This window comes from Prionailurus bengalensis, chromosome A2 (genome assembly GCF_016509475.1).
Source record: "Prionailurus bengalensis isolate Pbe53 chromosome A2, Fcat_Pben_1.1_paternal_pri, whole genome shotgun sequence".
Taxonomy (NCBI): Eukaryota; Metazoa; Chordata; class Mammalia; order Carnivora; family Felidae; genus Prionailurus; species Prionailurus bengalensis.
Genome location: NC_057348.1, coordinates 12,792,579 through 12,806,107, shown reverse-complemented (window position 1 = coordinate 12,806,107; position 13,529 = coordinate 12,792,579). Strand labels below are relative to the sequence as shown.

Here is a 13,529-nt window from a genome sequence, read left to right as displayed (position 1 = left end):
GGCTTGTGGCTGCGTGGCTCCAATCTGCAGCCTGTCTTCACATGGCCTTCCTTCTTCCCTCGCTTTCTCTTCCCTCTGTGAATTTCTCTCTGTGTTTCCTCTTCTAAAGATCCCAATTCTGTTGGGGTAGGGCCTACCCTAATAACCTCATGGTAACTTAATGACCTCTGCACAGACCCTGTTTCCAAAGAAAATCACGTTGACAGGTACCAGAAGGTTTAGGACTTCAACATAACTTTCCGGGGGCCACAGTCAGACGGTTACAGCTACCCCAAGGCGGGGGGGGGGGGGGGGGGGCTTGGGGCTGAGCTTGGACGCTGGGGAGGAAGGCCGGCTGGCGAGGGGGATGGCCTGTGAGATAAGGTGGGTGCATGGAGGGGAAGGGAGAGTTTTGGGGGGCAGGGGTCTGTGTATCTGTGCGGCTTGGGGAGGCCAGGAGCACTCACCCTCCACCACTTTGTAATCCTTGGGCGCTGGCTAGGCCTGGATGTCAGTGGTGGGTGGGAGGAAGGGAAGTGGGGAGGGCTCTCCGGGGTCAGAGGCAGCCCTCAGGGGCTGGAAGCCGAGGCTGTGGGTAGAGGGGTGAGTGGGGCACAGGATCAGTGGTCCAGCTGGGAGCAGGCCTGCTCTCTGCAGGTCTCAGCCTCACCCTAACAAGCCACACGCTGGGGACGTGGCTGACCTCCCCCTGGCCCTGCCCAAGTGGGTGGGGACCCCGAGGGCCGCGGGCTCACGACACACTGAGGGCAGATGTGAGCTGCAGCCGCAAAGCAGGCACCATGGAAACCAAGAGACTTCACCCCAGATTTTTGGCTTTTCCTGAAACAATGGGGACACGTGGCTAGAGAGTGATTGGAATTTGCTACCAGCGGGGTACCCAAGGCTGCCTGGGTGGGAGGCACAGCCACTACCCCGCAGCTGTGGTCCCAGCGAGTTCAGACCCCGCTGCCCCCAGAAGACCGGGCTCTGGCTCAGCACTTCCACTTATAGCCCCATTTTGCCTCAGTTACCCCATCTGTAAACTGGGCAGGAGAGCTCACCCTGGCCCCACTCGCCCTCACTGGCTTTCTCTGGCACAGGAGGGAAAGAGCAGACACGAGGGTCCCTTGTGAGTCTCAGAGGGGATGGCTCTGAGCCTGGCCCGGAGGCGACAGCGAGCCCTGAGTCCCGGCTCAGAAGGTGACCTTGAGCTTGCACAAAATATTTTACTCCTTTTTTTCCTTGAACTTGCAAGTTCTAAACGTCCACTGAATGATTATGTCTGCATCAGAACATGTGGCATGTGATGGCGGGTGACAGCCTGAAGGCCAGTAAAGGACTCTCGCACAGCCGTCTGGCTGGCACAGCCCAAGTTCGATGCTGGTGTTTATATTTGACTTTCCCGCTGGTGTTTCTTTGATTCCACAGAAGAGCCACACGTTAATGTGCTGTCACATAGGAGCTTCTTGTCTCTTGAAACTTTTTAATTAAAGGAAAATTTCAACTGGAGGGGAAAAAAAAAAAAAGAATAGTCGTTGCAGGTTCTGAAATGGAAATGAAACATCCAGAGGCCACCAGAAAGGGGCCCCTGGGTGTAAAATGCCAGTGATTTGAATTCACTGTCACTCAGAACCAATTGTGCACATGCTCTGTGTGTGCTGGGCCTTGTGCAGATGTCAGAGGACCCCGGGGCCCAGGACCCCCATCTGTGCTCAACCTCGGAGCGCTGTTACCACTAACCTCTGTGCCCCGTGCTGGCCTCAGGATTTTGCCTACATCGATATCAAATGCCCATGTGGGCCGGGGAAGAAGGGCCGTCGATGCAATTGTTTGCAGACAGGAAGCTCAGAGACTCATCGTTACATGCCCAAGCTCTCCCAGGGAGTTTGGGGCAGAGCTGTGTTAGAATTGAGTGTTTGCAGGGAGCCAGCGGAGCCCCGAGAAGAGTCAGGTCTCCTGAGCTCTGGAGTCATCAGGCACTGTTTGAGCCAGGCACCAGGACCTGGAAGGGCATTCCTGGAAGAGGGAACAGCATACACATGCAACAGAGGCAGGAGGCGGCTTAGCCTGTCCCGGGAATTGCCCATGACACAGTCTAGCTGGGCTTTAGGGTCTGATGGGGAAAGCAGGAGAGGGGTAATCAGAGCCCCATGCATTTGGCTGGGTGGGAGCTGCTGTGTTGGAAAGCAAGGCGGTGGCCGGGGGGTGGCCTGAGGGGACTAAGGGGGACACGTGAAATAGGCTCAAAACAGGCAGCCGGGGAGCAGTGCCCCAAAGCCCAGTGTCTGTATGGTCCATCCTCTGTCATTCTTTTTTTTTTTTTTTTTTAGTTGTATTTATTTATTTTGAGAGAGAGCAAGAGAGAGCAAAGCACAGAGTGGGGGAGGGGCAGAGAAGGGGAGAGAGAATCTCAAGCAGGCTCCAAGCTGTCGACGCAGAGCCCGACGCAGGGCTGGCACCCACAAACCGTGAGATCATGCCCTGAACTGAAACCAAAAGTCGGATGCTTACTCAACAGAGCCACCCAGGTGCCCCTGTCATTCTTTTTGCATAGCCAGGAGGAGCAGGACCCCCATCTTAAAAAGCCAGAATAAGTGCAGACCGATCCCTGATCAACCAGGTGGCCCCTGCAAGGGAGGGTCCTCACCGAATGGGCAGGTGGGACCCTCAGGTGCCCCTTTTAGCTGCAAGAACACGCTGGAGGCTGGTTTGTTGCACATCCCCAAGGCACCAGGAAAACGGACCCATCCAGCTCCCTCAACACGGGCAGGCGGTCATTCTGCCCAGGAGCCGGAAAATACGGCCCACTGACACTTGGCTCTCAAGTTTCTTCTTCCCTCCCTGGAAGAATGTTCTGGAAGAACACTGAGTCAAGAGGGATGTGGGAGCTCCTGACGCAGCCTGCACCAGCTGCTCACACTCAGGTCCCGCCGGGCTTGTCGTCAGGCAGGATTCAGATGCTCTGTCACACTTGCCACTCGATTTTCCTCGGAACCTTCCCTCCACATCACACGTGCATGCGTGTGTGATGTAGGCGTGTTGACCCTCAGGCACCTAGGGATCACTCGTGTCCTCTTTGGCTACATTACCTTAGCTCCTAGTAGGGCCCCTACACCCACTAGGTGCTTCACACATGCTCGTTGGACAAATGGACGTGGACCAAGGAGCCTGTTGCAGACTGGGAGGTCTAACCACACGTGCACATAGAGACACTCGTGTGCACACGCATGCACACATGCATTGTGCACGTGTGTATGCATAGACCACACCTACATGCACATAGGTGTGCACAGAGAGACGTGCATGCACACATGTGCACACACACACAGAACTCTGTTATGACCCTGTGGACCTCAGAGGTTGGATGGAGGGTCAGGGGGAGTGCCTTGTGGGGCCTGCAGGGGGAGCGGTCCCTCCCATCTGGTGCCCATCTGGTGCCCCCCATCAGCCTTGGCCCTAAGGGGAGGCTGACCCCGTGGGGTGTTGGGGGGGCCGAAGTAACGAGAGGGCTCCCAGCAAGACCACGGTGAGTAGTGAGGGGACCTTCTGAGAAGAGCATGGCTTTTGGAGAGGGCTGACGCGGTGGGCGGTGGCCAGTGGGATGTGCCCGGAGGGCGCACGCATCCCGGGAGCCTTGAGAGCGGCATCCCTCCCTCCCCAGGTCTACGTGAAGATCTCAGTTCCCAAGGGCATCCGCTTTGTGGGGCATCCAGGCAGACGCCATCTGACCAAGAAGATGTGCGTGGCCTCTGGGGAGACGGAACCCACCTGGGTGGTTCTGTCCTTTGGTGACCTGGGACTCAGCAACGTCACAGGTGAGGCCCCGTGCTGCTTCAGGCATCTACACCCCCCCCCCCCCCCCGTCCAGACCCCAGGCACAGGTGAGTGGCCCGTGGGGCAGTACGTGAGGTCAAGGCCACGTTGAGAGACAGGACGGCGGCTGGGGAATGGTCAGGAGGTGGGGCGAGGCGGTCCACGAGGAGGTGGGGCGTGAGGCTTCCCCGGGAGGGCGGGCGTTCTGTTCGGACCGCAAGCGCTGAGCACACAAATCCCCACAGCCAAAGCCCTGGCTTACGGAGACACAAGCTGCTGCCGGGACGGGAAGTCCATCCGACACCTGGAGGACCACTTCGCTGACAGGAGGGGCCCCACTGGGAGGGATCACATCAGGCGCAGTGTCATGGTTGAGGTAAGCCCGTGTCCTCAGCCAGGGCACTCGGCCAGGGCTTGATTCCATCACCCACGAGGCGGGGGCCTGGCTGGGGCGGGGGCAGCCCCCACGGGTCCTGCTCTGGGGCTCGGGGCAGGCGTGGGGTGTCTGCATTTCCTCGCTAGAGGCCCTCAGCATCCAGCCCCTCTGCCGTGCACCGTGGACTTGGGGAAAGCGGCCTGGGACTCGCAGGGGCCGCAGGGAAGTGTCCTCTGACCCCCACGTTGACCGTGTTGGAGGGCGATGTGCCTCTGTCTCCGACTTCCTGTTTGTCATAGGCAGCCGTAGGGATTATGACCTGGCATTTGGAGGGCTGTCACTAGAATGCCTGGGGCAGAAAGGACGCAGAGCCTGTGCAGCAGAGGGGCCCGGGTGTTGGGGTCTCATTGACGCCCCACCTCCCCTGCTGGCTGGGAATCTAGGATCTACCGCTCCGTGTGGGCTGGGCGTATGTCTTGATAGTCCAATCCTGCTCCGTAAATCAGGGGCGTTCACGCTCACCCCACAGTGTGGAGAGGGCACCTCGCAGTGCACGTTGGGCATGTGGTAGCAGTGATGTCCCATCTTTTGGGGGCTGCTTGGACACGTCAGAGCCCAGAGCCCTGCCAAGACTCTTCATGCTACTTGGAGAGTGCACGACAGCCCCGAGGAAGCTCCTTACGGCGTCCCCAGTGTCTGCCCCTCCCCAGGGGCTCGGCTGCAAACAGCCGCCCTCCCTCCTGGCCGTGGTCCTGGCAGCGCGGAGCACAAATGATTTCCATCAGCGCCCGGAGTCACACACACACGCTGGGCAGAACTCCCCGAGGTGGACGAGTCGTTGGCCACAGCTTGCTTGACGTGACCTGATGGATTCCTCCGGGACAAGTGGGTCCTCTGATGAGGAATGCCATCTCCGTGAGCCAGTGGGGTGAGGGGATGGCCTCAACGGGAAACACGGAGACCCCTGGCAACCCTTTGCTCGGCCTGAACGTGCTCCCTGGCCCACAACCCGCCCTCCTGGGGCCAGAGGAGATGGCAGGCCATCCAGAGTTCTTGCCTCGTCCGTCTGCAGGAGGAATTTCTCAATGCACAGAGAGGGATTCTCAAGGGGCTCTGCCCCTGGGCCTTTTCTCCCACTCACACGGCTCAAGGGCTGCCTAATCTGCAGTATCGCTTTGTGCAGGCGGCCCTGGGGGCGGGAGGTGACAGGTGGGCATCAGAAGACCTGAGATGTCGAAGCAGAAACACTGAAGCGTGGTGGACGAGGAAACCAGGTTTATGAAACAGGACGTGGCCGACGTGTGGCTTGATAAAGCAGCAAAGCCCGGCTGCCTCTCCACCCCGCTGGAGAGCTCTGGGTGCGCGGTCTGTTTGCCAGATCAGATATTTGGTGGACCCTCACGCGACGCTGCGTGCCTTCTGCTGGGGACGAAACTGCACGTGGCACCAGTACCTTCCCGCCAGGTGGGGAAGCAGGTGACGGTTGGGAACCACCGCGGGCGCTAAACCGGGGGGAGGAGGAGCTGGTGCCCTCCTGCCTGGCTCCCCGATTAGCCCAGGAGACCCCAAGGACAAGGTGGGAGTATGGGAAGCACGGCCAGTCTAGAAGCAGCTGGTGAGTGGGTTTGACCAGAGCCCGGAGAAGAGGAATGAGCCTCAGTTTCCCCACTCGGGCCTAGGAGGTAGGCAGCCTGGTCCTTCTCTGGGCACCCGTGACATTGGCACCACCCTGCAGGGTCCAGACTCGGAGCCGCTGCCGTGGGAGGGCGGCCGCTCCCCCCCCGCCCCCGCCCGTGCCGACTGCTCCTCCTCTGCTCAGTTCTCCCCATCTCTCTGTTTCAGCCGGAAGGAGCCCCCCGCAGCTACACCTACAGTGCTTTCTTCTGTCCCAACGGTGAGTCCCTGCACCCACCCCCCTGAGGACTTTGGCCCTCCCCCCACCACACTGTTGCAGCACTCCTGCTGCTAAGTGGATGCCTGCCCTTCCTGGGGCCAGAGGACACGGCAGGGGAGAACTGAGATGTCCTGGCTGGTGACAACCATAAGCCAGAGCAAGGGCCGGGCATCTGCCACACAGGAAGGACATGCACACGCATGTAGGCTGGGGGTGCCAATGGGAAAAGAGACCACAGGCGGGAACAGGGCTGTCCTCGGGGCCCTGGGGCGAGGAGCCTAGGATCCAGGGAAGGGAGGTCTTAGAGAGACGTCAGGGGAAAGCTGTGGGAAACGACCGACCCGGAACCCTGGGCCCAAAGAGAAAATAGGAAATTCAAGTGGGTTCCAGAAGGGGTGGGATTTGGGGTCTGCCTCGATCCCCTGAAATCGATACTAGGTTTGTACGTGATCCGTGAAAAGGAAAGGGGTGCGGAGTGTGCGGTGGACAGAATGGCCAGAGCAGGACCCTTCCATGCCTCTGCCTCGGTGGGGTCAGGGAAATGCTAGGCAGGATGTGAGCCCGGCTGCCAGTGGGAGGGTCTGCCCACTCCCTGTCCGGCCCCTCCCAGAGGAGCTCAGGCCTGGCCTGGCACTGGGCAGCACCCAGCAGGCTTTGCCAGGTGGCCGAGCTGAGGATCTGAGCTGAGTCCCCGGGGATTGTCGGCTCCCCAGGTACAGCACCTCCCTGTTGCCAAGGCATCCAGCGTGACCGGCCCCACATGGACCACTCTAGACACAGGCTTCCTCTTGACATTCACCCGCCCCCCCCCCCCCCCGCCCTTTGTGTATTAAACAGCAATGCATCACTTACAAGCTGAAACAAATTTTTTTTTTTTTAATAGCAAACAAGTTCTTTTTTTTTTTTTTTAATTTTTTTTTTTCAATGTTTATTTATTTTTGGGACAGAGAGAGACAGAGCATGAACGGGGGAGGGGCAGAGAGAGAGGGAGACACAGAATCGGAAACAGGCTCCAGGCTCTGAGCTGTCAGCCCAGAGCCCGACGCGGGGCTCGAACTCATGGACCGCGAGATCGTGACCTGAGCCAAAGTCGGCCGCTTAACCGACTGTGCCACCCAGGCGCCCCGAGAGCCTTTTCAACAAATGGTGATAGAGTAATTGGACATGATTGGTAAAAGCATGAACTTTGACCTAAAGATCCCACTTCATATGAGAATTAACTCAAATGGATCATGGACTTACATGTAAAATGATAAAACTTTTAGGAAAAATTTGTGAGAAAATTTCTGAGAAACCTTTGGGATCTGGGGCTGGGTAAAGGGTTTTTAGACATGATACCAAAAAGCATCACCCATAAAAGGAGACTCATAAATGGACCTTATCAAAATGAAAAACTGCTTTGCAAAAGATGCCATTAAGAGGAGGAAATACAAGTTACAGACTGGGAGAAAATACTTCCGGACACAGGTCTGACAAAAGACTAGTATCTAGAATATCAAACGATCCAGTTAGAAAGTGGGAAAAAGGAACAAACAGTTCACCAAAGAAGGCATACAGGTGACAGATAGGCACAAGGACGTTCGACATCGTTAACCGTTAGCAAAATGCAAAATAGAGCACGGTAAGTTGTCAAGGCACGCTTATCAGAATGACTAAAGTAAAAAAAAAAATAGTGACAGCAGTAAAAGACGGCGAGGATGGGGAGAAAGAGGATCATTCATACGTTGCTGGTGGGAATTGTAAAATGGTGTGGCTGCTGCTGGGAGTTTCTTAAAAAGCTACGCATGCTCCATGCGTACCACCCAGAAATTGCACTATGAGGCATTTTCCCCAGAGAAACAAAGATTTATGTTCACACAAAAACCCGTACATAAATGTTCATATCAGCTTTATTTGTAATAGCCCCAAACTGGAAACAGCCTAGGTGCCCTTCAGTGGATGAGTGGATAAGCAAATCACGGTACATTCCTACCTTGGAATGCTATGTAGTGATAAAAAGGAATGAGCTATTGACATACGCAGCTATCTGGGTGAAGGGGATTGAGTGGGGGGGAAAAAAACCCTCAATCCCAATAGGGTCCATAAATTATTCTGTTTGCAGTATTTTTTGAAATGACAAAATTTTCGAAATGGAGGTTATATTAGCCATGGCTGGGATGGGGAGGAAGAGTGTGGGTATGGTGATAAAGGCCAATAGGAGGGATCTTGTACAAATAAAATTGGGGAAATCTGAACAAGATCAATGGGTTGTATCGATGTCAATATCCTGGTTGTGATGTTGTACTAGAATCTTGCCAGATACCCCTGGGGAGAACTGGGTCCAGAGGACAATCTCTCTGTGTTATTTCTTAAAATTTTTTTTTCAACATTTATTTATTTTTGGGACAGAGAGAGACAGAGCATGAACGGGGGAGGGGCAGAGAGAGAGGGAGACACAGAATCGGAACCAGGCTCCAGGCTCTGAGCCATCAGCCCAGAGCCTGACGCGGGGCTCGAACTCACGGACCGCGAGATCGTGACCTGGCTGAAGTTGGACGCTTAACCGACTGCGCCACCCAGGCGCCCCTCTCTGTGTTATTTCTTACAGTCATATGTGAATGTACAGTTATCTCAGCAAAAGTAAAATAAAAACATTTTTAAAAGTGACACATAGGTACAAATACCGTATGAGTCCACTAATATGAGGTACTTAGAGAAGTCAAAATCAGAGAGACAGAAAGTAGATGGTGGGAGCCAGGGGTTGTGGGGAGGGGATGGCAGCTTAGTGTTTAATGGGGACAGAGTTACAGTTTTGCAAGGAGAAACAGTGATGATGTTTGCACAATAGGACTGTATTTGATACTCCTGAACTGGACACATAGAAATGATTAAGAGGACAGACACACTTTACATTATTTGTATTTTACCACAATTTTAAAAATTGGGAAAAGCAAAAGCAATACTTGTGTATTACAGGAAACTTAGGAAGATAGAAAGAAGGAAAAATATCTCCTCTGGTTCTCATCCAAAGATGACCTTTTCTAACATTTTGTTAGATTTGGTTGCATACGGTTGATTATTGTTTGTTTTAACATAGTTGTGACTCGTGAGCTAAATAATTCTGTGGTCTGCCTTGCTCATTTAACACATCTCGAGCACTTTTCTTTGTTTATTGTAAAGACTTCATAAACAGCATTTCAAAACAGCTTCAGTATGTTCTATCAAATGACTGTTCCAGAATTTGACCACTATAGAATTTTCTTCTTATTTTGTACATGTTTATTTATTTTTGAGACAGAAAGAGGGAGAGAGAGAAAGTGCTGGGGGAGAGGCAGAGAGAGAGAGAGAGACAGAATCTGAAGCAGGCTCCAGGCTCCAGCTATCAGCACAGAGCCTGACACAGGGCTCGAACCCACGAACTGTGAGATCATGACCTGAGCTAAAGTTGGATGCTTAACCGACTGAGCCACCCAGGTGCCCCTGTTTCTACTTTTTTAAAATCATAATTTACACTAGGCTGAATGTACAGTTGTATTCAAAGTAAAGTCAGTAATATTTTTAACATGTTGATTGAGGTATAATTGACATACAATAAATCACACGTATCTTAGGCGTACAATTTGGGAAGTGTTGACATCTGTGTACATCTGTGAAACTACCACATCTAAGATAATGAAGATTTCCATTAACCCCAAAAGTCATGCCCCCTTGTAATCACTCACCCCTGTTTCTAGTCTTGTCACCAGGGAACTACTGACCTGTTTCCTGTCTCTATAGATTACTTCGCACTTTCTAGACTTTTATATAAATGGAATCATAAAAATGTAGTCTTTTTCTCTGGTTTCTTTCACTCAGCATAAAAATGCTGAGATTCATTCACGTTGTGTGTATCACTAATTCAATCATTTTAAGGCCGAGTGGGCCTCCATTGAATAGATGTATTGCATTTTGTTCATTGACCTGCTGATGGATATTTGAGTTATTTCTAGTTTGGGGCTATTTCCAATAAAGCTTCTATGAATATTCATGTGCAAGTCTTTGTATGGATAATATGTTTTCCTTTCTCTTGAGTCTGTACCTATGAGTGAAATAGCTAAATCATACAGTAGGTATGTGTTCAACCTTTTAAGAAATGATCACACTGTTTTCCAAAGTGGTAGTCCCATTTTGCATTCTCACCAGCAGGGGGCGAGAATCACTTCTTCCCGCTCCTCGCCCACACCTGGTGTTGTCCCTCTGATTACTTTTCGCCCTTCCGATAGGTGCCTGATGGTATCTTATTCTGGTTTTGATATGCATTTCCCTCATTCGAGCATCTTTTCATGTGCCTGTTTACTATTAATGTATCTTTTCCGGTGAAGTGTCTGGTTAGATCTTTTAATGTTTATTTTACGTTGACTTTTGGAAGTTTTTATAAATTTATTCTTGTTGCAAGTCATTTATCAGATGAATGCTTCGCAGAGACATTTCTCCCAATATGTGGCTTGTCTTTTCTCTTAATAGTGTGTTTATAAGACCGGAGGTTTTTCTTTTCTTTCTTTTTTTTTTTTTTTTAGAAGTTTTTCATGTTGATGTGGCCCAGTTTACCAGTTTTTCATTTTATGGATTATGCTTTTGCTGTATCTAAAAGAAATCTTTTCCAGGGGCATCTGGGTGGCTCAGTTGGTTGGGTGTCCAACTCTTGATTATGGCTCAGGTCATGATCTCGCAGTTAATGAGTTTGAGCCCCGCACCAGGCTCCACGCTTGGGATTCTCTCTTTCCCTCTTTGCCTCTCCCCCACGTGTGCGCTCTCTCTCTCTTTCCAAATGAATAAATGAACTTTAAAAAAGAGAAATCTTGGGGCGCCTGGGTAGCTCAGTTGGTTAAGCGTCTGACTTTGGTTCAGGTCATGATCTCACGGTTCGTGGGTTCGAGCCCCGCGTCGGGCTCTGGGCTGACAGCTCAGAGCCCGGAGCCTGCTTCCGATTCTGTGTCTCCCTCTCTCTCTGCCCCTCCCCCATTCGCACTCTGTCCCTCTCTCATAAAATAAACTTAAAAAAGATTTTAAAAGAAAGAAATCTTTTCCAATTCCTCCACGTTTGTAAGCATTAGGCTGTACGCTTACAAAATAGCTCTGATCCGTTTTGAGTTGGTCCTTGGAAAACCACGCGCGGTGTGGACCTGAGTTCCCTTTTCTGCTTCTGGGTAACTAGTGGTTCCGACACCCTCTGTTGAAAGGATTTTCACTGTTGAATTGCCTTCTCACCTTTGTTGCAAATCAGTTGTTCGCACATGAGCGGGTCCGCGTCTGGACTCCCTTCGCTGTTCTGGTGAGCCTGGGTTGATGTCCGTACCACACTGTCGTGATTACTGCCGCTTCCGAGCGCGTCTCAATGTCACAGGTGTGAGTCCTTCAACCTGGTTCCGTTTCAAAGTTGTGTTGACCCTCTGGGTCCTTTACGTTTCGATATAAATTGTGGAATCGGCTTTGTCATTTCCGCAAAAGACCCTCCCGTGATTCTGACTGGGATCGCCGCGAATCCGTGTGTCAGTTTGAGAAATAATTACCGTATCTGCCGTGTTGTCCTCTGACCCACAAACACGGTCTGGCTCTCCCTTGATTTGGGTCTGAATTAGCTGCAACAGCATTTTGCAGTCTCTGGCTGTACAGGGCTTTTGTAGGAGTTAGCCCCGTGAGCATCTCCTCTTTCGTGTGCCCTCGGCAAAGCTGTGGGTAAGCCGTCTCCGTTCGCCGTTGCTCAGGAAGCTGCCTGCAGAGCCACAGTGAGACGGGCCCCCCAGGGGCCCTGATCCTCAGCTCTGGGCACAGGCAGGGAGAGGCAGGATGCCTCCAGGTGCCCCCTCAACACCCTCTCTCCTTCTCTCCGTCCAGAGAGAGTCCACATCTCCACGCCCAACAAGTACGAGTTCCAGTACGTGCAGCGGCCGCTGTGGCTCACCCGTTTTGATGTGGCCGTGCGAGCCCACAATGATGCCCGCGTGGCCTTGTCCGCCGGACCCCAGGACACAGCGGGCATGATAGAGATTGTCCTGGGGGGGCACCAGAACACCAGGTCCTGGATCTCCACCAGCAAGATGGGCGACCCCGTGGCCAGCACGTACACGGCCAAGATCCTGTCCTGGGATGAATTCAGAACGTTCTGGATCAGCTGGCATGGCGGGTTCATCCAGGCACGGCTGGGCTGGCTGGGGTGGGCGTGGGAACCCCGGGCTCCTTGGCATTTGCTGCTTCCTACTCTGTGTCCAGCTCTTAACAGGGGGCGAGGAGGAGGGGGGGGATAAACACAGGGCGCAACCTCAGGTTGCTCACAGTCTGCCTAGAGTCACTTATAAAAAAAATAAAATAAAAAGGTGAGAGCTGTGGTGGAGGAGGCACCCAGGGGACCTGGGAGCTGAAGTATAGAGGATCGTCGTGGGGAAGGAAAGTGGATATAAGCAGGTGAAATCGAGCCTGGGGCATTTTACGGGCCAGGCAAAGAGGACATAGGAAAGGAGCAGCTAACAGCTTCTTAGAGGAGGGACATAGCCAAACTGGGTTTTGAAGCATGCATAGGAGTTCACCAGGCAAACTAGGGAGTGGAGGATGTTCCAGGCAGAGGGCATAGCATGTGCAAAGGCCCAGGGGTTACAGGGAACTGATGACTTGGCAAACTGTACGTGCTATGCTTGTGTCTCTTGTTGGCCATTTAATGGATGAGGTGACCCTTGGTTTCTCTGTGAGCCCTGTAGCCAGTGTCACTGCTGCCTGAGCGCTTCTTTTCAGCATTCAGCAGCCAGCAGCCTTGGCCTCTTTTTCCAGGTTGGCCATGGCCCAGAGCCTTCCAATGAGTCTGTCATCATGGCCTGGACCCTCCCCAGGCCACCGGAGGTCCGATTCATCGGCTTCTCCACTGGCTGGGGCTCCATGGGTGAGTTCCGCATCTGGAAGAAGGTGGAGGTGGACGAGAGCTACAGTGAGGCCTTTACCCTGGGAGTCCCGCACAGCGCCATCCCTGGGTCAGAGCGGGCAGCAGCCTCTGTCATAGGTGCGTCTGCCCTGTTGCTGGCTTGGGGAGTATAGAAGCGAGAACTGAGGCCGAGGGGCAGGGTATCCGCTCCGGGCTTGGTCTCGCATCAACCTGTGCTGGGGAATCTGTGCCCCTGGGGCCTCACCTGACCAGCCACTTTGGTGCTTCCTCCATGCCGGGGCAGACCCTGAGATGACCCCAGCCCTGTCCTCGAGGAGTTCCCAGTCTGCCCACCCAAGCCCTGTGTGAAGCAACCACGAGGGGCAGGTGGCGAATTCCATGAGGGCAGTGAGCATGGGGTGATGCTCAAGAGGACAGAAAGTGCAGGTGAAGTCAGCCGGGTGCGGGGCAGAAGGTGGGGGTCCTGGTGAGGGGGGCAAGTTTCCAGAACGTTCCCTGAGCAGGAGCGAGTGGCTGTGACGAGGGGTCTGGAGGGTGTGGGTGGTCTCCTGTAGCCCAACTACAGGAGTGGAAAGTGG

The 13,529-nt window shown here is 53.4% G+C and overlaps 1 protein-coding gene and 1 non-coding gene across 6 annotated transcripts in view; both read left to right on the top strand.

The window, feature by feature from the left end:
• The window catches only part of CPAMD8 (C3 and PZP like alpha-2-macroglobulin domain containing 8), an 83,804-nt gene that overhangs the window by 44,965 nt on the left and 25,310 nt on the right, over nt 1–13,529 (top strand). For 4 of the 5 annotated variants that reach the window (XR_006298297.1, XR_006298296.1, XR_006298294.1 and 1 more), the window contains 5 exons: nt 3,641–3,794; nt 4,038–4,168; nt 6,011–6,062; nt 11,916–12,214; nt 12,843–13,068. Coding sequence is in view for 1 of the 5 variants with exons in the window: in XM_043586915.1 (XP_043442850.1) it covers nt 3,641–3,794; nt 4,038–4,168; nt 6,011–6,062; nt 11,916–12,214; nt 12,843–13,068 (862 nt within the window). In the remaining 4 variants the exon portion in view is untranslated. The remainder of the gene's footprint in view (nt 1–3,640; nt 3,795–4,037; nt 4,169–6,010; nt 6,063–11,915; nt 12,215–12,842; nt 13,069–13,529) is intronic. The other variant, XR_006298295.1, reaches the window with a different exon arrangement.
• TRNAQ-UUG lies at nt 10,887–10,971 on the top strand. The gene has a single exon. It is a non-coding gene; the product is annotated as a tRNA-Gln (tRNA).